Genomic DNA, 23,304 nt, shown 5'->3' with positions numbered 1-23,304 from the left:
TCCCTATACAGGGGATTGAAGATAAGGCTAGAAATAGAACAAAATACTTTTGCATTACAGGCCAGGGTTGGGGGGGCTGGATGAAAGATGCTGAAGGAATGAACCAAAGAACATTTATGTATGACCCATTGACCAGACAGTGATAGGGGATTGATATAGGGAGGACAGAGGGTGGGACTGGGTGGAGGTGGGGAAGAGGAGAGAGAGTGGAAATGACTGTGATGGCATAAACAGTAAATTTAAGAAAAAAGGAACCGAAAGAGTTGGATGCCTCCTACTTAAAGAGTTATAAATTGGTCCTGACTGGTATGGCCCAGTGGATTGGGCACTGTCCTACAAACTGAAAGAGGTCTTAGGTTTAATTCCTCCAGGTCAGGGAGTGTGCCTGGGGTGTGGGAGAAGCAACCGATGGATGTTTCTATCCCTCTTGTTTCCATCCCTTCCCTTCTTTCTAGAAATGAATTAAAATTTTTTTTTAAGATTTATAAATTGTTAAGCAAAGTTAGCCCAATAGGACAATGGGTGAGTTGAATAGGCCTTTCTTGAGAAAATCAAAATGCTTAAGTAGCATATGAACAGATGCTCAGCCTCCTTATTAAAGGGATAGAAAATCAAAACCACAGTTCTGCGAGTGTTCCAGGTTGGCCGGGTTTTTTTTGTTTTGTTTTGTTTTGTTTTTTAAGATAAAAGCATAAGAGCTCTAAATCTTCATTGGAATTTTTTAAACATTTTAAAAACAAAAGCCCCCACATGTAGACAAGGAAGTAAATAAAGTTAGTTGGCATTACTCTGTACATCCAAGAATCAAAACAAATTCTGGGTTAGCATTCCGTAATCCAGTAAAATCTTTTGAGTCAGCAATGTTCAGGGTAACTGTATTTAATACTAGTAATGATGGAACCTTACCTTTGAACATTATAAAGTGGATCAGAGGTTGTAAACTCCTGAGCCGTGTGCCCCGTGTGCACTAGTTCTAAAATGTACGGATATTGTCCAGTGTTTGTCCAGAATGCCCATCATCCCAAATTAACCAGGCTGCACCTATGTCACCTCCTCCAGGGTTTTTCTATTACAGCATCATTTTTTCAAAATTAACCTAATTCTAAATTCTCTTTCTATAACCGGCCACTTTATTTTTTCTTATTTTTTATAACTTACATTAAATACCAAAGCAATTTTACCTTGAAAAATAAATACTGAGACATTAACACACATTTAGGCAGTGATTTCTGACAGTTGCGTTTATTTACCAAGAGAAAAAAGGGCTAACATTTATTTAACATTTAGCTAGAGTATTGTCATAGTAGTGTTACTTAATTGAGAATGATGGTTTCAATTTAGAGAGTTAAGTATTCATATTAATAGAGTTCGAATTAAACAGGAATTATAATTCACATGGAACAAATCTTATTTATTTCTTGGAAGAAAAACTAAAATATATCTCATTTTAGTACTACAAAATGTTATTAATTCAGTGCCTGGTTTTGTTAATATATTCAATTCACATTTAAGAGCAGAAAAGAAGAGACTTCAATTCTAATTTAAAATGTAATTTTTTTTTTCCAGTTAAAATAATTTAAAGATGTGTCCAGGAAAGCCCTGTCTGGGTAGCTGAGTTGGTTAGACTATCATCCTGATATACAAAGGTTCAGGATTGATCCGTCATCAGGGCACTTAAAGAGCAACCACTGAACGCGTAAATAAGTCGAACAGCAAATCGATGTTTTCGTCTCTCTGTGCTGTTTAAGGCAGGTGCCAGTCACGTTTTGAAAGATGATAAACTTACCAACTACAGTGTTCTCCCAAGTTGGGGGGAGCAAAGAAAAGGTCATAACAGTTTTTGTTTAAGACATGTTTAAATAGTACTCTTCATTTTGATCATCTAAAAATAATTTGGCAATTAAATCACTTATGGTCTTAATACATATCACTTACAAAAGGACAAGCTACAGATCCAGAATTAATGATTTACTTGTAATGTTTTTACAAGATTCTTTAGGTTGGTGCCTAGTGGTGTTGATAATAAGATTTTTGTATTAAGTGTGAAAGGATTTAGAACATAAACTACACTAGGCCATACAAAAATGTAATCAACTTTTTTTACACATCATCACTCCTAAATAGTTTTCATTAAAATCCAAGCTGATCTTCTTTGCATCATTTTTATTCTTTGGCAAGAGAGTCAAAATAGCCATGGGTTAGGAAACACCTGTTCACTCACGATTGTCTTTTTTTTTTTGCAAAATGTGTTTTGTAAAAGGAATTGGCAATATGCCTGTTTTATCATTATAACTAGATAATTATAATATGCAAAATATTAAGGTTTTTTGAGTAGTCCACTCCTAACTCTTTGAGTTGTTGTTAGTCATTTATCGGAGATTGTAGCCTTTGAAGTAGAGTCAGACAGTAAACTTCAGGCAGCTGGCTGAGCTTTGGCCATATTTCCAAAGATTTCAGTATCGGTTTCATCAAGAACTTGATTCACAGTATCTTGGCTTTCATCAGAGCTACCAAAGATGTCATCAGATATGCCATTGGTAATTTCTTCAGTCATGTCCATGCTCATGTTTTCCTTCTGGAAGTTCTGCATTGTTTGTAATGTCTTGAGGATTCATCTTGTCGACTGCCTGCATTGCCTTTACTGTGGTAGACATTGTGTCAGTCATCTTTGTCTGGGAGCTCATCATGTGTGTTTGTGTGGACATTCTAGTGACTTTTGAACCAGCAGTAGACGTTCTTGTTTTCTGCCCTGGCTGGTGTAGATCAGTGGATTGAGCACAGGCCTGTGAAGCAAAGGGTCACCAGTTTGATTCCCAGTCAGGGCACATGCCTGTATTGCGAGCCAGGTCCCCAGTACAGAGCATGTGAGAGGCAACTACATATTGATATTTCTCTCCTTCTCTTCCCCTTGCTCTAAAAATTAATAAAGCCTTTTTAAAAACTTGTTTTTTGTGTCCATAGTTGTATGAGCTGTTTGTCTAGAACTCTGCAAGCTTACTACCAATTTTAGCCAATTTTCTTAATTTCTGATTCCAGCTGTTTGTCTTGTTTTTCTAAGGCTGCCTCATCTCTGCTTACAGCCCTCTGTGTACCTCATTTGTAACTCTTGATTCTGTTCCTTTATTACATCATTCACAGTTTTCTTCTTGAAGAAGGACACATTGGTCAGGGATGTGCCCAGGTGGCCCAGTCCAGTGCATGAATAGGAAAGGACAGGCCCTTGGGGTGTTTGGGCTGGGGAAGTAAAATCGTGGAGCAGTGGGAACTCTTAATACCAAGGTAGTAAGAGTGTAAATTTGCACAACCACTTGGGAAGTAGCTTGGCATTATTTACCAAAGCTGAAAAATATATGCATGCTCTATGACTCAGGAGTCAACTATTATAGATACATGTGTTAGAGAAGTAAGTGCACATAACACTCCAGGATACATGTACAAAAATGTAGCAGTGCTGTTGACAGCGGGTAGCAGTGTAAACGTTGAATGAATAGATGCATTTTGGTGTCCATCCAGTGAAGTGCTTTATTATACAATAAAGGAAATGGAGACTAGGAAGATCTTTGTGTGTACAACCACTTGGATGAACCATACAAAAATGTTTATATAATGTAAACCAAGTGATAATTATGGATAGTGAAATAGTGTGTTGCTGTGCGTGAAAGAGAAGATTGTGGTAGAGCCTGGAACATTGGAATGGTGGGTTACTGAGCAATTTCTGTCTCCTGACTTGGATAGTGATTACACATTTTGTGCTACAGTCAATACTGAACTTTTTGACTTACATTTCGTAATAACAAATTTCTAAACAAAAAAGTATTGTGTTCTGCTAATGAAGTACATTTTCTGCTTAAGAAAACAATTACCCTCAATACCGCCTTTTTTCTAGCTCCCCTCTGTTCCTTTTTACAGCAAAACTCCTCAAAAGCATTTTCTGTACTTGTTTGTGGTTCTTCCATACCCTTCTTTGCTAAACTTGACAGTTTGGCTTCTGTCTCTTACCAAAATGACTTCAGGTTGCTAACTCCATTGCTCAGTTTTCAGCTCTTAATGGCTTTTAGCAGCATTTGACATTATTGATCACTGTCTTCCTTGAAAATTTTTTTTATTTGACCACACTGGTTTTTGTTGTTTTTTTTTCCTTATTGGCTGTTCGTTCCAAGTCTCTTCTCTGGTTCCTCCTATCTCCAACCTCTTAATGCAAAGTGCCCTCGATACATAGACTCCTTTTTAATTTTTTTTTTGGTGCTTTCATCCTGTCTTACAGCTTTAAATATTACCTTTATGTTGACACATCCAGATTCATAACTCCAGCCTAGACCTCTCTCCTACACTTGAGAGTTGTATTTCCCATTTGATCTCTCTATTCGGCTGTCTAATAATCTCAAATTCATCACTCCATAAGGAGTTCCTTCCTTGAGGAAAGGCCTTGGATGCTCTGCATTCCCTCCTAGATTTTGCCCTATGCACCTCTTCATTTGGCTGGTCCTCCTAATTTATATTGATTATAATGATTATAACTGTAATTGTAAAACAGTCAATTACTGTATTTAATTACAAACAACGTTTGCATATGAAAGTCTTAGTGGTTTTAGTTTTAAACTTGAAAGTATCAGAGGTTGGCAGTACCTTTTCTTAAGTGGTTGTCAGTCTGTTGAGCCTGAGTTCTTGTTACTATATAGGCAGCCTTTCTCTGAGTTCTGGGAGAGAACTAAGCCCTGTTGACTTGAATATTCCACTATATGTAGTTAACTTCTCTCCTGTGCATCTACAATGGTACTGGTTATGTATCATCCTTGGGAAAATTGGCAAAATAGTCATTTTCTGTTCTGTGGTTCAAATGAGGAATCAATCCCCACTGAGAAACGCTGCTAAGAGGTAAACACCACTCTCCTCTAGCTCAGAATAATGCACATTATCACCTGCCTTGTGTTCAGGATTATGAAAAAATTAATGCCCAACCTGGCCGGTATGGCTCAGTGGATCGCATGCCAGCTTGCAGACTGAAGGGTTTCTGTGTGATGCCCAGTCGGCACATGTCTGGGTTGCAGGCTAGGTCACTGGTTGGGAGCCTGTGAAAAGCAACTGATCACATTTCTCTCCCTCTTTTTCCTCCCTTCTTCTCTCTCTCATAAATAAATCTTTAAAAAAATACCAAAAATACTAATGCTTGCATGGTTTTTATTTAAATTCTAACTTGAGAACCTTTACAAATAGATTGTTACATTATCATTTTAAGGTATCTGTTTATGTCATGATTTAAGCTTTTAAAGGGTTGCTTACAAAGGAAAATCTAATAGGAATACAAAGGAATCCTGGGAATGAGGCACTTGGTTTAGAACCTCACTAAAACTGTGTCATAAACATTTCTTTACGTAGTGTTCTGCCTCGTTTCCCTTGTCTTTACTCATCTCCTTTCAAAATGGACTGAATAGGGATATTTTATCAGCCCTAAATAGCCTGTAATTACTGTGTCAAGGAACATACCTTATCATTTTGCAGTCCATGTGTGAAAGGCATCCTTGATAAAATTTATCTGTACTCTAATGTTCTTATATATTTAGTGATATCTTCTCAAATGTGTTTGCTTTTCATATGGTAACTAAGGGTTTTATATTAATAGTATACGATGCTGTGTTTTCTGGTTGGTAAAAACACAAATGCAGGGATAAATAAACATGCATGTTTTCTACAATAAGTATTTCCATTAGTAAACATTTATTTTTATATTATCTAGGCTATCAAGTACTAGCTCCAACTGCCTATTATGATCAGACTGGTGCCTTAGTGGTTGGCCCTGGAGCAAGAACTGGCCTTGGAGCTCCAGTTAGATTAATGGCTCCAACACCCGTTTTAATTAGTTCAGCAGCAGCACAAGCTGGTAAGTGTAACTGTTGTTTTCAGGGATATTATTTTTCTGGTGCTGTTTGAGATATTTTAAAAAGTCATTTTTCTGGGTAGTTTTAAGATGCATCTGAAATTTGTTTTGCAGCGGCGGCGGCAGCAGCTGGAGGGACTGCAAATAGTCTTTCGGGCAGCACAAATGGTCTGTTTCGGCCAATTGGCACTCAGCCACCGCAGCAGCAGCAGCAGCAGCAGCAGCAGCAGCAGCAGCAGCCAAGCACTAATCTACAGTCTAATTCATTTTATGGGAGCACTTCTTTGACTAATAGCTCCCAGAGCAGTTCTTTATTTTCTCATGGACCTGGCCAACCTGGAAGTACATCTCTTGGCTTTGGAAGCAGTAGCTCTTTAGGTGCTGCTATAGGCTCAGCCCTCAGTGGATTTGGTTCATCAGGTAAGTTTCTTTTCAAGATGAGTGTACTCTTAAGTGGATGTGAGGTATATGTACATTTTTAATATTAAAGTAAGCAATAAATAGTTCATAGTATAGAAAGGACAGGATTAAAATGCTGGTTTATTGGGTTTTATAGAAGAAAAACTACTTCCTGCAAACATCTATTAATGTTTAACTCATTTCAAGCAGCCCATCCTTTTCTCAAGTGTAATACATTTTTCCCCTAACTATAAGAATTATATTATTGTCATTGCTTTAATAAGGTTTGTTTGGAGCAATATATTTTATACTAGTTACTAGCTCTTCCTTATCTATACATAATGTTTGAGGAAGTAAATACTTCTACCAACTTTAATTTCTGGTGTTTTAAAATAACTGTCTGTGTGTGCTTACCAGATGATTTATTCCCATGAGATGTCTCACTTCAAAATGTTCTAAACAGAAACTCCTAAGAAACTACCAGTATGCTTATCTTTTTTAGATTAAATAATTCAGCCTTTATCATTAACAATTTATTTTAAAACTATGCTTTTCCCATGTCCTACTTTTATATATAATACTCGACAAATCCAAATGTTAAATAGCTTCATAAAATAAATAGTTCACCCCCACAAACTGATGTTGTCACTAAGGAAGAGCTACATGAAATGAGAAGATAGATGCCTGCTGTCATGCTCTCAGGTCTCCAGCACGTCCGGGGAGCAGCAGGGGCAGGGGCTCGGGCTCGGGCTCCTTCTGTGGTGCAGCTGGCAGTTTTTTCTTCATGAGGGGAAGGGCTACATATTTGGACCCCCAGAGATTTTCTGTTCCTCTCACATTCTACCCTAGGAATGCTTCTCACCTATTTTTCCACCACATTAAATAATAGTCTTTCCTGGTGTGTGGAAAATGGCAAAACTAACACATGTCAGTCATTATTAATATGCTTACCAGTTTTCTAAGGAAGTGTATTCTAAATTTTTGATGTAAGAGAAATGGTCTTGAACAGCTATAATCTTTCAGATACAAAATGCTTTTTTTTTGTTACAGTGAAATTCAATAGGAAATTAGCATACTTGCCTAACAAAACTACCTAAAGAGTGAGCACAACAATTTCTTGTATAAATCAAGTGAACATGAAGACCATTCACTATTTGAATTTTTCTACGTTTTTTCCCCATTCCTTTTGGAGTTTAGTATTTTTATCTCTAGTTCAAGCACTCTCATAAGAGGGGTTTTTCTTGTTTTTTCTTTTTGTTTTTCTTTTTGTTTTTTTGCTTCTAACACAATTGACAAGCATTGTCCCCAAATAATCGTAAATATGCTGAAGAAACATCTTTGACTAAAAAAAAAAACAAAAAAACACTTTGTAGCAATAACTAGTTCCTAAACTGTAGATTATAGACTCTAAGTAATCCAGGGGAAATAGAGAAGAGCTTTGATAAACCTCATGTACCCTTTTCTAATAAAACATGTTTTTGATGGTCTGGTATATGCATTTGTAGGTCCCCTTACCCAATTCTTCCAAATTTTCATTTGTCTCTTAGTTTTGAAGAGCTTTTCTCCTGCATTCAGAAATTGGTTGGCATGAACATTCTTTTCCCTACAAATGTCCCCTATAGGTGCCTCTTTCCCAAAAACTTACCTTTGTCATGCTTCTTGTATAAGCATTGCTTATTCAATTCTGATTTTTCAGTCTGGGGTGCCTCTGTTTCATCTTGCTTCAGAGGGTATTAGTGATTGCCACCCCAAATGCCAGTAAATGATCTTATTACTCCTCCCTCCTCTTGGGCATTTTGTGAGAATTCATTCAAGTGCCGTAATGTCTACTCTTAGAACAAACCTACCATTGCCGTTTCACATTATGGCAGTTCCCTGCCTATATGAAAACTAAAGTACATTGCGGTTACATGCATATTTACACACACAGTAATGTGTACACAATCGTTCTCTTCCCTGTGTGATACAATTATTAATGCTTAACAGTGCTAAATACCCTCATTTATAAGAATAGTTGGCTAGGAAGCTTAATTATTGCAATACAGTGATTAAATCATCCTTTTCATACCGACTATTTAGAAAGTGCTATTAAATTCAAAGTTTGTAATTTAACATTTTATACACAATTGATAAATGACCAGTGACTCCAGTGTCTGTCTAGCTTAAGATATTTTAGATAGTCTTTGTTTTATATTTCATAGTCATACCATTGCAGATTATGTAGACGTATAGTAAAATTCATGGAGCCTGTTTGTTTATGTTTAAAGCTATTTCTGAATTACTTTTAAATGTTTGGTTTGACTTTTCCTGTTTGGAGTAAAATAATAATCACATGTGTGAAAGCCATGGTTCATTTGGTTATTTATCAGGGGAATGATAGTACTATTGCTCTCATTAGAGAGCTGTTTTCTTTGTCAGTTAAATTGTTTCTGAGATAAATAGGACTTTAAAATGTAGCCATGTCTTAACAAAAATCACTTTGACAGTGTCCTTTTAAATTAGCATAGTTAATGTAGTATACATTGACAGTTTTGCCAAAACCAATTCATAAAGAACTATTTACTACATTAGTTGTTATGCTTGTTTTTTTGCTATTAAAATGCATATAGTTTGCTAGTATATCCCTATTATAATGCTACCTTAAGATGTGAAATTTTCAATAAAACACATTGTCAGTCTTTCAGAAACTACACTGGCAGATATAAAACGTTGAATACTGTTTTAATATTTTGCCTAATACAGCAGTGGGAGCCTGGTGTTTTTCCTTTGTAGAATTTTGAATTTGGCAAGAACCAGTGTAATTTAATTTCTTACCTGTATTGTAAGTCTAACTTGGTCTTCCCATCATGTGCTCTGCTTAATTTTTCTCTTTAATCTATACCCTTATGACCTACTTACAGTTGACTTGAGGTTAGAAAACCAAGTTTGAACAGAAACTTTAAAATTCTCTTGAAACAAATTACCATATTGGTCCGAATATAGAGTGTATCGTTAAAAAAACTTGACAGGTTAAAAAAAGTAGTATGAATTTCCCTTAGATTAAAAAGGCATTTGGTTTTAAAAGGATGTGCTTAGAAATAAGAAAGCATACTTGAAAGTGTAAATAGTAAGTGAGACAAGAATTGGGTGTTCTGGACAGCCCCTTCAAACACTTGGTAAAGAATTTGATTATCTAGATGTGTATGGTAACAGCAAAGTTGTGGATTGTTTCTGAGCATTGCATGCATAGCTGCATGGGAATGTGATGCTCTTTGCTTATGATTTTGCAGAGGAAAAAAGGATTAGAAGGCTAATAGTCAAATTCAGAATTAGGTAAGAAGAATTCATTTGTAAGACAATAAGGGATGTAATATAAAATAATTACCATATTTTGCTATGTATAATGCATACTTTTTTGCTCAAGTTTTTAGGGAAAAATAAGGATACACATTATACATGAGTGCTGCTAATCCCATATCTGTATAAATGTGTTTAATTCTTGTATTTTTGCTTATGCATTAAAAGTATAACTCTAGAAAGCATTAATGATATCTGTATGCAGACTAATACCCTGGAATACAATAATCGGTTTGTTTCTAAATATAAATAAATAAGTAATTGAAATAAAACAAAAGATGTTTTTCCCCCTGAAAGTGCAGCCAAAAATCTGGGTTCACTTCACACACAGGCGTGCAGTACGTGCATCACGTGCATCACTGTGTGTGCTGTCTGTGGGGACAGAGCTGTCGGTCCTCACCTGAGGGAGGGGCTGACCAGGCCGGTAGTGAGATTTTAGGAATGGAAGGTTTTCAGGGGTAAGTGGAAGTGTATTTTTGGTATGCTAACAGTAATGAGTATTTTCTAAAAGAAAGTTTAGCTTTTTCATATGTATTTTGTAATTCAGTTTTTTGAAGGATAAAGGAGAATGCATAGTGTAAAAAGTACTAGGAATAAGCTGCCACCTATATTTCACAGCTGACTAATATTCGGGCCAATATGGACTTAAAGTACTACGGTTTGAACACAGCACAGAAGCCAAATTAAATGTGAATGGTGAGGGAAATATATTAATATTCTATTTGTGAAAATAATCTTTTCTTGGCATTGAGTTGAAGTCTAAGAACTGGCTCCAGAGGTTAGAACCCTACCAAAATGTAACCTTAACAAGATTCACTCTCTAGCGTATCATAAAGCAGACAACTTAAAATTCCAGGGTCTAGAAATCATACCAGGGTATTAAAGCACAGTAATCATGTGTCAGTGGTAAATATGTGTGAAATAGTGAACATAATGACTGCTATGTTAAGTATTTGGTTACTTTATTGGGGTGCATTTATACCCTTTTATGATTAACAAATTAGAATATATAGTTATCACAGTAATTATCTTCTCCATAATGTTTCTAAAAATAATTATTGTGATCACCTCTGTTATTTCCCAGCAAGCGTTGGGGACAGGTTTTATTCAGTTAACACTGTATGTAATTAGGGTTTTTTTTATTTCTTCTTCAGTTGGCAGTTCTGCAAGTAGTAGTGCCACAAGGAGAGAGTCTCTATCTACTAGCTCTGACTTGTACAAAAGATCTAGTAGCAGCCTAGCACCCATAGGGCAGCCATTTTACAGTAGTCTGGGATTTTCCTCCTCTCCAAGTCCAATAGGCATGCCTCTGCCAAGCCAAACTCCAGGACATTCACTTACGCCACCGCCATCACTTTCATCACATGGATCCTCATCCAGTTTGCATTTAGGTAAAAAAAAAACCAAACCCCTTTTTATTTGTATGTATACATGTAAGTGTGTTTGTGTGTGTGTTTATAATATATGTGAAATATTTAATGTTGGATAAAACATGCCAAATTGCTTTTGCTTTTAGATACTAGCCTCTTGAAAAAGTTCTTTTGTCATGAAAATCTGAAGTGAGGGTCTAATGTACAGTAAGGTAAAGACCCCTATTGTATCTTGTTTCATTTATGAAATACAGTGGTGTTTTTTCTTGTCTGTGCTTTTGATTTGTGTGTGTTTTAGATCATCTGAAAAGTCAACTATTTATACATGATAGTGAAAGAATTTTCACTATCAAAAGATTTGCACACCAAAATAAAAAACATTAGTTACATAATTCTCACTTTAAATAGTTTATTTAGTAAAATGTTTTTTACTTTGGCCTTTGAATGCCTGGCCATTTTACCAAAGGATTATATCAGGGTTTAAGAAATTAGAATGTTTGTGAGGTAAAGAATCTTAAGGGTGTGGTCCATATATTTCTTTTTCTTTTAAATATGTTGTTAGCTTAAGCAAAAAAAATGGTTTAGGCTTGTTGTATCCTTGATGTTGGAGCATTTAAAACTTTTGTTTATGTCTATGTATTAAAATTGCCCCTACCCTAAGATTACTGAATTAGTGGTTTACATCTTTCCCTCTCTGGGAAGTATTTATTCATGGAGTTAACAGTATATTTTGAAGGGTTTTTGGATATCAGGGGCTTTGTATGAATCCTTGTCTTCTCTAAAAATTATTTCATTAATTGTGGATTTTTGTAATCCTAGTTACCTCAACTGAAAGTGGGAAATTCTACTGCTGATTTTTAAGGTCTTGGAAAGATTTAAATCAGCTTCTGATTTAAAAAGTTGTGTTATTATCATTGTAAGCAGATATGTTTGGACCCCCCCCACATACACATACACACACGTGTACACACACACACACACACACACACACACGTGTATATAGCTGGTTTTTCCTGAAGCTCATTAACACAGTAAGTGTCCCTGTAACAAAAGTATCTTTTGTAGTAATCATCATTTAGAATTGTGTCATTGCAAAGTGGGCCAGATTCCTTTTTTAAACACTGGTCCTTTACCCCAAATTCTGGGTTTTTGCTCTTTTGGAGATAGTGAAAATAAATAAATACACACACACACAAACTGTGGATTTACTCAGGTGGTATCTTCTGATCTGCTTTGTAGCACTGTCTGTATAAATGTACAGCTCTTAGTCTGACCCCTTCTTTTATTTATCATAGTCACAGGGGCCACTCAGTTCCTGATTTATTACTTATTTATGTTCAGACCTACTTCCACAACCTTTATATAAGACATGACTTTGAAAGTTTGAAGTATACACACAAATTTGGAACGTTAAAATCCTAAGTATAGGATCCTAAGTATAGACCTTTCATAATAATTTTGTTTTATCCATGAAGATTATATTTGTCTTGTCCTGTCATTTTTTTCATAGGTAAGTTTCAGGTCAGATTCCTGTTGACTTGTTACTGCATATGTTGTGCTTTAGAGCCTGTATAAACAACATTGATTGTTCTACATAGACCGCAGACTTAGTAGACTGCTTAGAAATTGGGTTATAAATGATTTTTAGATGTCTCTTTGATTAAACATCGGTCTAGATTTTTGTCTTTAGACTGGTAAAGAATCTAGCCACTGTAGATGCCTAAGAAAGAAATTCTCGTCAGTTATGAGAAACTGTCCTAAGTTGGGCCAGCAATTCTGCATTATTCTGATACGTGGTACCCATGGTTCAGCTCCTTAGTTTAGCTTCAGCTGGAAATCTTGATACTTTGATGCACTTCTGATTAAAATTATCTATAGATTATTTTCTTTTATAATCTCCAATTATTTTTTTAGTTGCAGTATGGCAGGTGATATTGTTAAGGAATAAACTCTGCCAGATTGAACATAACTTAATAAATTTCATAAATTTGCTGTTGATGGAAATAATTATTTGCTTTCCTGTGATTAAATCATGATGTAAAACTTACATGCTCTCTGATCTAAAACATACTTCAAATTGTGTGTCCTTGAGGCAGATTTCTTTATGAATCAAGTTATCAAGGCCAATGATTTATAAAATACCTATGGAAATGAATTTGTATATTCAAGTAATTTTACTGAGTTCACACATTAAGAGTATATCATGAGATGAACATAAGTTCTCAGTGTCATTAGAATTGGTTGGAATTAGTTCCAAGTTATTTTCTTGTGAGATTTTTAAGATATATAATTATTATAGTTAACAATAGGCATTGATGTCTACATTCATAAAGTGTTAGATTAAAACATGTTAGTTAACTTTTTTTTTTTAATCAGGTCCCCTTTGTGCTAGTTATTTAATTCACAGAAAAACCTAATGGCAACATTAGGTGCTTTTTTTGGCTTTCCAAAACAGATATTTCACGTTAAAAATAATTATTATTTAACATCGGAATTTTTAGTAGTATGACTAGTAACCACTTTTCAATTAAAGTACAAGTATTTCATTTGATAAGTGTGTGTTTTTTTTTTAAATCCTCGCCCGAGGATATGTTTATTGACTTAGAGAGAGGAAGGGAGAGGGAGAAAAACATCTGTCGGTTGCCTCCTGTGGGCATCCCGACCAGGGATGGGACCTGCAGCCTTCGGGTGCACGGGACAGCGCTCCGACCACCTGGACCACCCGGTCTGGGCGGGATAGGTTTCTTTTTTTTTTTTAAGATTTTATTTATTTATCCTTAGAGAGGAAGGGAAGGAGAAAAGGAGAGAAATATCAATGTGTGGTTGTCTCTCATGAGTCCCCTGCTGGGAACTGGCCTGTAACCCAGGCATGTGCCCTGACTGGGAATCGAACTATGATCGTGTGGTTCACAGGCCCGCACTCAATCCACTGAACTATACCAGCCAGGGCAGATTTTGATTGTTCATTTTTAGTAAACTAAAACTTGTTAGGATTTTCAATCTTGTTACTCTTTTTAGTATATTGAAATCAGGAACATGAAAAAATTTTATTCCATTTTCTGGTATAAAATTTCTAAGAGACTCCTTTCTGATAAACAGCATTATTATTCATACCTTTTAAAAGATTTTTACTTATTTTTAGAGAGGGGGGATAGGAAGGAAAAAGAGAGGCAGAGAAACATCCATGTGAGAGATTTATCAATGGTTGCCACCCACACACGCCCCAAACAGGGCCCCAAACCAGCAGCGACCTTTCAGTCCACAGGCCGGAACTTAATCCACTGAACCACACCAACCAGGGCTATTCAGACCCCTTTAAATTAATAATTTCTCATTACTCACATTTATTAAATGTCATTATTACTTAAATGTCTTTTTTCAGTTGTATCGTTTGAATCAGTCCAGATGAGGTTTACACATTGCATTAGTTTGACGTGTCTTTCAATAGGGAACCATTGCATTTCGCCTTTGTTGTTGTTTTTTTCCTTTCCACGTATTTGTTGATGAAACTTTGTTTTGTTGACTTTCCCATATTTTGACTTTGCTTGTTGCTTCTTCATGGTAGTGTTTAATATGTTTCTCTATATTAACATATTTCTCTATATTTTCTATGAAATGGAATTAAAGCTAGAGGCTTTATCTGATTGTTTGCTTGGTTTGTTACTTTGGGCAAGAGGTGGTCCTGTGTTCTTGCTGTAGTGCTGTATCAGGGGACACGCATTTGGCATCTCGGTTGCGAGGTTGTCAGTCTAATCATTGCCTAAGTATTTCTCAGCAGTTATAAAATGGTGATATTCTTAATTCTGTCATTCCTTCTGCGTTTGTTAGGTGGAACTTTTCTATAAAAGGAACTTTTCCTCATCAATTGTGGGATTACCTTGAAATACAAAGTTCACATATGAATTGGGATAATGCTGATTTTTTTTTTCTAACTTTGAGAATGAGTTGGTGTCCTAGCAGCTCCTAACGGTGACTCGTGTTTTTCTATAAGCATCGTTGTACCTGTAAATTGATGGGTGTTACAACGGTTGATACACTTCAGTTCACTGCAGTCTGAGACATCGGTTTTACACCTCTTTTTAATACTGAAATTTTACCATTTTTGGCCATTTGGAGCTCCTTCAGAGTGGCTCTCCTTTCGACTTCAGCTCTTTAAAAGCAGCATTTAAATTACTGGAAGGTCAAAGAAACAAGTGTAGAAATAACAAAGAAAGAGAACTTTAAGGTTAATGATTTTTATCTTGAAATACAAGAGCAGTATCAAATTCTGGGTGTCAGGTTCAGTGTTAACTAGTGAGTGAATTTTCTCGTGTTGTTTTGATGTGTAGAGATGGGGGGGCATCTTCTACCTGCGGTTGTTTCTTCGTCATTCTCTCCAATAGAAGTCAGTATCTTATTATTTTAACATACTTCACTCCCTGTGATAAAACATTAAATATTTCCAATTAGTGATTTCTTATTTACTATGATCTTTGTGCTCGTAGTAATTAGATTGATATAGAACTTTGGGGGTATAAAGCAGTATTCTGTATTTTTATCTAATTTAGGGCATGACAAACTAACAGATTTTTCCCTTGTACCTTTAAAATTTTTGAACTGGCTTATTTATTTCTTAAGGGCACTAAAAAGTGTAACTCTCAAGCTTTGTATTTAGTGAAATTTATTATTGAAAGATGGCTGTCATTTCTGAAGATTCATTAACATCTTGTGTTTAGTAATCAAGTGGTACTTTAGCTTGATGCGGATTAGAAAATTGTATAACCTATTTTCTCTCTTAATGACAACAAATTTTATATTAAATATAGGCAGGATTAACTTTCAGGATTATTATTTTCTGTTAAGTAATAGTTACATGTGTTAAAATTGCTGACCTTTGGCAGATAGAGCCAGCTGCTTCTCTAGAACAAAATGTTTAAGAATTAAAATAAAAATAAAAAAGAATGGATGAAAACAAATATGGTTGAATTGGTTGCAAGGCTGTGTCCAGTTTTTCTGAATTTTATATATGGTCCTTAAAGCAGAAAACTGGTTTTTTTTTGTTTGTTTTAGTTTTCATTGGAAGTACTGTTTTCAGTTAAATAGTAAGTTTCTTGTAACTGAATAGCATTTGATAGTTTTGTAAAGCGCCTTCATGTTCATTATTTCATTTCATCCTGTTTGTTAACATAGACCAGCTGAGTGGTATGCCCATTGAAGATGAGGAAATAAATTATAAGTCATACTGAGCCCAAGAGGCAGTGAATGACCGGACTGAGGCTAGAACACAGTTCTGACTCCTGTTGCTCTCGCTTTTTCTCTTCTGCTGTTCTGTAATGAACTGAACAACTTCACAAAGTGTGTAAATAACAATATTTTCATTAGCCTGCCAGAAACTGTTTATCTCACAGTGGAGTGGGTTGTGTTTTTTAAGTTGTGTATAAGATCATTAGACTTCTAGATACCGTTCTTATTTTGGTTACTATTGAGATTTACAGGAAAGTTCTTGTCTAATAACTGCAAAGTTCAGATATGTTACTGACGTCATGAAATAAGAATGTTTAATCTGGCAGGTGACCCAGGGACTTTCTATAGGACAGTATTTCCAGCCCTCAGCAAAATACTCTTTACAGGTTCTCATGGTGGTACAAATTTAAGCACAGCTTCAACCCTGTGGTGTGTCTAAAAGTAATTTATTTGTTGATGAGTGACACATGTGAAGAAATTCTAAGATTACTTGAATAAAGGAATTATTTACGTTTTGTTTCTGTATACAACTTTATTGATCTTAGTTCCAATTTGGTGTCAACAGTGATTCATTTTCATTACATTTCTTTACATTTTAGTCAGTATCCTTTAGTAACATTATCTGTGATTTTATCATTGTTCTAATGACAGAGTGTTTTCACCAGGCAATTCACTTAAGATATTTGATCTACCAGAATGTGATTCACCTAGAATTTACATTATTGCACTATGTTTATACAATGTATAATGAAGTAAATGAAGAACTAGAATTAAACAGTAGCTCTTAAAATATAAGCAGACGTACTTTGTGAGATAGCTGCAGCCTTAGCCAGTTAGCCAAATAACCTTCAAAAGTGAAAGCAGCATGTTTTTAATGGGGTGGCATTGACATTGCTTTGTAGCTCGTATGTTACTGTTTTCAACACAGTGTGACAATGTCCCCAGGAATAAGTCCAGTAGAGAATGGGCAAGGTCTTTCCACTATAAAACACTGACAACTTAAAGGAGACAAAAATGGAAGAAGAACATAACCATGTTTGTGGGTTGAAAGACTATGTATTAAAAGGTACCAACTTTCTTCTAGTTGATGTATAGATTTAGCACAATCTTCAGAATTTTTTAAGGCATTTTAAAGAAACCACCTGATTTAAACAGTGTAAATGGGAAAATAGCCAAGAATAGGCCAATCTTATTTTTCAGTTATAGTTGACATTCAATATTATATTACTTTCAGGTTTACAAGATAGCAGATAGTCATAATTTACAAAGTGATATCCCTCACCCCCAGTATTCTAGTAAGACAGTCTTGAAGAACATAGAGAAATTAATAACTTTTCCAGATATCAAAACTTACTCTAAAGCAACATTCAAATGGGAGAAATGCACTTTTGACTCCTCTTTTATAATACATACATGTGGGGGCAACTTTGCCTGCAAAGTCCATTTGTCGTCGTGAAAGTAAAACTACCAAGACAGGATCTGCTTGGGGAGGAAAGGTGGCCGATCCCTCAAGGGGGCAGGGCCAAGAGCCCCTTCCTCAAGGGACTTTTATTGGGTTGGTTTGCATAGGAATACTGGTAAGGATCAAACAATAGATAGCATTCGAATAACAATGAGGGCTCACTCCCAGTCAAAGTCAGATAGCTAAAGAGCCATAAAACTTTGAGGAACAGACATGTTGCTTGGACCCTTATTATTTAAATGAGAGCATTCTACACAAAGCTGGTTTCACGGGATTTTACATATTCTTTTTTAGTCTTCATTACCCGTGGAACCCACCCTTTCCAGCACGGGGCTGTACCGCCTTCCCCATCACAGGTTTTTAGGCTTAAGTGGATTAGAGCCAGGAAGCCCTTCTCCCAGACGGAAATGGGGACTTGGGCTATGTCAGAATAGCTGGGGGGCGAGGGTCCATCACTCCCTCTTTCTTGCATGCCCCGCCCCCCCAGTCCTTCCACGGTGGCCCCCCAACTGATCATGTCTGGCTTAGGTTGCCCCCCTCTGAGGGGTCGTACCTGTCATAAACTAACCAAGCATTGGGGGCAGGGGGCAAGTTTTGTCTCTTTAGTGGCTTGCATTCTGGAGGTCGCTCACTCAGCCTTAGCCATGGGGGGCAGTTACAACTCCTGAAACCAGGCAGAGCGGTTCCCAACACATACACACAAACACAGTTTTCACTCTCAAAGAAATTAACTAACTTGCTTTTATAGTCATGAAGTTAGTAGGGAGCAAACATTTTGAAGCCCAGTCTATCTGGCTTATTCAGTGATATCAACTCTGCTTCACAAAGAATGTTTTATTTTTGTGTAACAGTTATCTGCATATTATAAAGAATCTTATCCTGTTCCCTGCATTTATTAGAATTTTTTTGTGAACATTTAATAAAATTTTGGTAAAATAGATTTAGCCTATTAAGTGTCTGTGAAAAAAGTGAGTTTTGGGGGAAGAAAAGAATAAAAAGCAGTGAAAACCCAGACCTTTCTTCATAGCTGTAAGAATATTTTAAATCTCAACAATTGTTTGTATAAATGAATTTGAGTGGTTTTTTCTCTTTTTTATTGACGATTCAGTTATGATGATGAAGATGTCTACGTTCTTGTTTAAAAAATTGTTTGACACCCTTCATAGATTTCTGCATCAGAGCATTATCTGACTGTTCCCAGTCAGCATGTTCTTGATTGCTGTGTTAAGGTCATTCTCTTTAGAACACTATACTTTGAAAAGTTTTATGACAGACACTTGTGGAGTTTCTGTTTTTGCAGCACGTGCATGATTTGTTTGGGGATTTGGGGAAGGGGTGTTTCTCTGGGTAAATGCTTCTTTCACATTACCTTCCCAACTCAGCCCTTTTCCCACTATCATAGCAAACCGATCAAGAGAAAAAATGAATGTGCCTGTAATGCTTGTCTAGGATCAGAATTATTCTCTCCAGTGTTCATAATTTATTAAGCAAGTCTTATGATTGCAGAAATCCTTAGTAATCATGATTTTAGAGGAGAATCCTAGTCCTGCAATTTTCTTTCACCCCAACAGGAAGGGCTACTGGCTGTGAAATCTCAACAGGAAAGTTCAAAAGGAAATGCAGCCATTAGCCTGATCTATTCACTGTCACCGAAGATACTAACCAAAGAAAGGAATTCAGATCAAACCTGAAAGGATGGTTTGATATGTGTATGGAAGTACCTACTCGCTTGTTCATATTAGACGGCCCATAAAGTTCAGCCCCCTGCTTGTTCTTTTTGGGGTTAGATTTTAGAGTTGTCCTCATGTTCAACAATTTCAGAGGTAGTTACTTTTCACTAGAGATAAAAGATTCAGACAATTTAAAAAAAAATTTTTTTTAAGTTTATTTAGTTATTTTTTGAGTACAGTTTTTCTGTCTATTTCTCCCCACCTCCCTCCCATTCCCACCCCCCAGTCCTCATCCCTGTGTCCTTCCTGTTTGTTCCTCCAAATCCCTCCCCTTTTCTCCCCTTAAATTCCCTTCCCTCTGGTCACTGTCCCCTTGTTCTCTATTTCAGTGTCTTTGTTTTTATTCTGCTTGTTCATTTTGTTGTTTAGTTTCCTGTTAAAGGTGAGATTGTATGGTATTTGTCTTTCAACACCTGGCCTATTTCACTCAGCATAATGCTTTCCAGTTCTATCCATGTTGTTGCAAAGGGTAGTAGCTCCTTCTTTCTTTCTGCTGCATAGAATTCCATTGTGTATATGTACCACAGTTTTTTGATCCATTCATTTACTGATGGGCACCTAGGTTGCTTCCAACTCTTGGCTATTGTAAATTGTGCTTCTATGAACATTGTGGTGCGTAGGTTCTTTGCAGAGAATTTTTTAAACCATACAAAGACTAGTCTTTTTTGGTGAATAGTAGAAAATGATACGGTCATAGAAGTGATACTAGTCTGAAGACTATAGTTCATATGTTAAAAATTCAGTCTATTTAAATGCTGTTTGATGAATGAGGGAAGGGTATTGAATGTCTTATGTACAGATGGTCTCCCCCTTCCTTTTATATGTTTAAAAAGTTTAGGCACTAGAAGCTAAAAGGTAAGATTACTTAATAAGCAGTAGAAGTGGAAACTTCGGTTGTAGTTTGTATCTAATGTTGTTTGCTTACATATTGTCATAAAATGTGCAAATTCAAGGTAGCACATTTGACATGTTTATGTTTTTTGCTTTTTTATATTAGTCTTCCATTAAAATCATTTGGAAGATCATAATTTTAACTAAAATCACTTTGGCTTTTAAACTCACTGAAGCCTCATTTTTTCCCCAATAAAATTTTTGTGTCTCTATATAGTACATATGTACTTAATAATAATTAGAACTGCTTAATGTGGTTCATCACCCATGGAAGCTTACGGATATCCCAGATTTTTTAAAAAGATTCTATTTGTTTTTATAGAGGGGGGAGAGAAAAAGAGGGAGAGAAATATCAGTGTGTGGCTGCCTCTTGCATGCCCCGTCCTGGGGACCTGGCCCCGCAACCCAGGCATATGCCCTGACTGGGAATCGAACTGGTGACCCTTTGGTTTGCAGCCTGTGCTCAATCCACTGAACTGCACCAGCCAGGGCCATATCTCAGATTTTAAAAATAGCATATGTCATTAAAAATGTTCTTTGTGATAGAGTATAAGCTTTAAGCAAATTATTCAGACATAATAGTAAAAAGAAAAAGCTTCTTAGCCTAATTGTTAGCTCTGCATCCTTGAATAAAGTATTTTAGTTTCTCTAAGTCTATTGGGGCACGAGTAAAATGGAGATCTTTTTGTCACATAGGGTCACTAAGGGAATAGACATACATAGTTTTCCAGTGCTGCTTTTTTCCCCTTTTATTTATTTATTTTTATTTATTCAGTGCTGCTTTAACAGAGTATTAAAACTAGGTGGTTTAAAATAACAGATTTAAGCCCTGGCTGGTGTAGCTTAGTGGATTGAGCACAGGCCTGCGAACCAGAGGATCGTGGTTCGATTCCCAGTCAGGGCACATGCCTGGGTTGCAGGCCAGTTCCCAGCAGGGGACGCACGAGAGGCAGCCATATATTGATGTTTCTCTCCCTCCTTCCCTTCTAAAGATAAATAAATAAAATCTTTTAAAAATGTTGGGGGGAAAAAACAACAGATTTATCGTCTCACAGTTCTGAGGGCTAGAAGTCTTACCAAGGTGTCAGCCAGGGCCCTTTTTCCTTTGAAGGCTGTAGAGGACAGGCCCCCTTGCCTCTTCTCAGCCTCCGGTGGTTGCTGGCAGTCCTTGGCATTCCTTGGCTTATAGATAACGTCACTCCAGTCTCTGCCTCCACGAGTACGTGAGGTTCTTCCTGTGTGTCTCTGTCCTGATTTTCCTCCTCTTATGAGGACACCAGTCTTTAGGTGAGAGCGCAGCCTAATCCCAGTATGACCTCACTTTAACTCGATTGCATCTGCCAAAACCCTGTTTCCAAACAAAGCCAAATTCACAGGTACCAAGAGTTAAGATTTGCACATAACTTTTGCGGAGACACAGTTCAACTCAGTACCATTTCCCTCTGGTCCCCCAAAATTTACCTTTTGGCCCATATGCAAAATATATTTACCCCCTCATCTGAGCATCCCCAAGAGTCAACCCATTCTGCATCAACTCAGAGTCCAAATCTCATCTAAATCAGGTGAGACTTGATGTGGTTTGGCCTGGGTCCAAATTTCTGTACCTGTGGATCCATGAAACCTAGAAAATAAGTCATCTGCTTCCCAAATTCAGTAGTGGGGCAGGCATAAAATAGATATTCCCATTCCAAAAGGGAGGCAGTGGAAGCAGTAAAGGGGTTACTAGTCCTGAGCAAGTCTGAAAACCCAGCAGGGCAAATTCCATTTAGTTTCAGAGCTTGAGAATAATCATCTGTGGCTAGCTCCTTTGGCCTCTGTAGGTGTGACTCAGCCCTCAGAGTCGTTCTTTATTTTGTCTCATCTCTGTTCCTTTCAGTTCAGGATGGCAGTGCTGCTGCTGGTAGGAAATTCTCAAAAATACTGTTGGTCTTTCAGTCATGCCAGGGGGGTTTCTGGTCAAATGCGTGGGCTCTGCTTCCTCAGCACTCTATCTGAATAATCTAAGACTTGCTCACATCTTCAGGTGCTGGGTTCTCCACCCCCCACCCCCATAAGCAATTCTTTCTTCAAACTCTTTTATCTTAATTTACCATAAGTAACTAGGAGAAAGAAACCGGGCCACACTTTTAACACTTTTTCCAAAATCTTGGAAATCTCAGCTGAGTATCCAAGTTCATCCTGTACAAATTCTGCTAATAAACCTAGCATAACACATTTCAGCAAACTTTCTGCCACTTTATAACAAGGATTGCCTTTCCTCCCGTTTCCTTTAACATGTTCTCATTTTCTTCTGAGATCTTACTTGGAGAATTTTTAGCATTCATTCATGCTTCTGCCAACATCGTTTATGATTATGTACGTATTCTCCACAACGATAGAAACTTTACCGTGTTCCTCATAATTGTCTGAGCCCTCACCAGAATTTCTACCAAATATCTCTTCAAGGCAGCTTGGCCTTTTCTGTTACGAGCCTCAGGATTCTTCTAAGCTCTACTCATTACACAATTCCAGAGACATTTCTGCATGTTTAGGTATTCGTTACAGTAGCACCCCATTCTTAGTATCAAAATCTGTGTTAGCTTCCTAGGACTGCCGTGGCAGTTTCCACAGCTGAGTGGCTTCAGACAAAGACTTTCAAGGGGACACACTTCAACATTGTACAGCATTTTATGAGGAGTTCACTCTCAGTGCCCAATAAAGAATGGTCAATAAATGGTAGCTAATACATTTGTTTTTAGAAACTCATTGTGTACAGGAAGACAACAAGACCATATTAGTATGTAGACACTTAGGTTGAATTAGGCGCACAGATTAGGTTGTTTGCTTTTGTTTTTTGTTTAAGATTTCATTTATCCATTTTTAGAGAGAGGGGGAGGGAGGGAAATACTGATTGGCCACTCCCCACATTCCACCATCAGTGAACTGGGCCCACAACCAGGTATGTGCCCTGACCAGGAATCGAACCAGTGGCCTTTAGGCTCACAGGCCAGTGTTCAACCCACTGAGCCACACCAGCTA

The 23,304-nt window shown here is 36.8% G+C and overlaps 1 protein-coding gene and 1 pseudogene across 6 annotated transcripts in view; one reads left to right on the top strand and one right to left on the bottom strand.

The window, feature by feature from the left end:
• PUM2 (pumilio RNA binding family member 2) overlaps positions 1 to 23,304 on the top strand; it is an 89,575-nt gene that overhangs the window by 51,267 nt on the left and 15,004 nt on the right. For 4 of the 6 annotated variants that reach the window (XM_037151813.2, XM_037151812.2, XM_053666844.1 and 1 more), the window contains 3 exons: positions 5,735 to 5,878; positions 5,990 to 6,295; positions 10,765 to 11,001. In XM_037151813.2, coding sequence (XP_037007708.2) covers positions 5,735 to 5,878; positions 5,990 to 6,295; positions 10,765 to 11,001 — 687 coding nt within the window. The remainder of the gene's footprint in view (positions 1 to 5,734; positions 5,879 to 5,989; positions 6,296 to 10,764; positions 11,002 to 23,304) is intronic. The other 2 variants (XM_037151815.2, XM_037151814.2) reach the window with 1 other exon arrangement.
• Positions 2,293 to 3,356, bottom strand: LOC119053920 (charged multivesicular body protein 2b-like; annotated as a pseudogene).

This window comes from Artibeus jamaicensis, unplaced genomic scaffold (assembly GCF_021234435.1).
Source record: "Artibeus jamaicensis isolate MK-2021 breed Jamaican fruit bat unplaced genomic scaffold, CSHL_Jam_final contig_465, whole genome shotgun sequence".
In the NCBI taxonomy this organism is placed as follows: domain Eukaryota; kingdom Metazoa; phylum Chordata; class Mammalia; order Chiroptera; family Phyllostomidae; genus Artibeus; species Artibeus jamaicensis.
The sequence above is the reverse complement of the archived record's forward strand: the minus strand, read 5'-3'. Positions and strand labels throughout refer to the sequence as shown.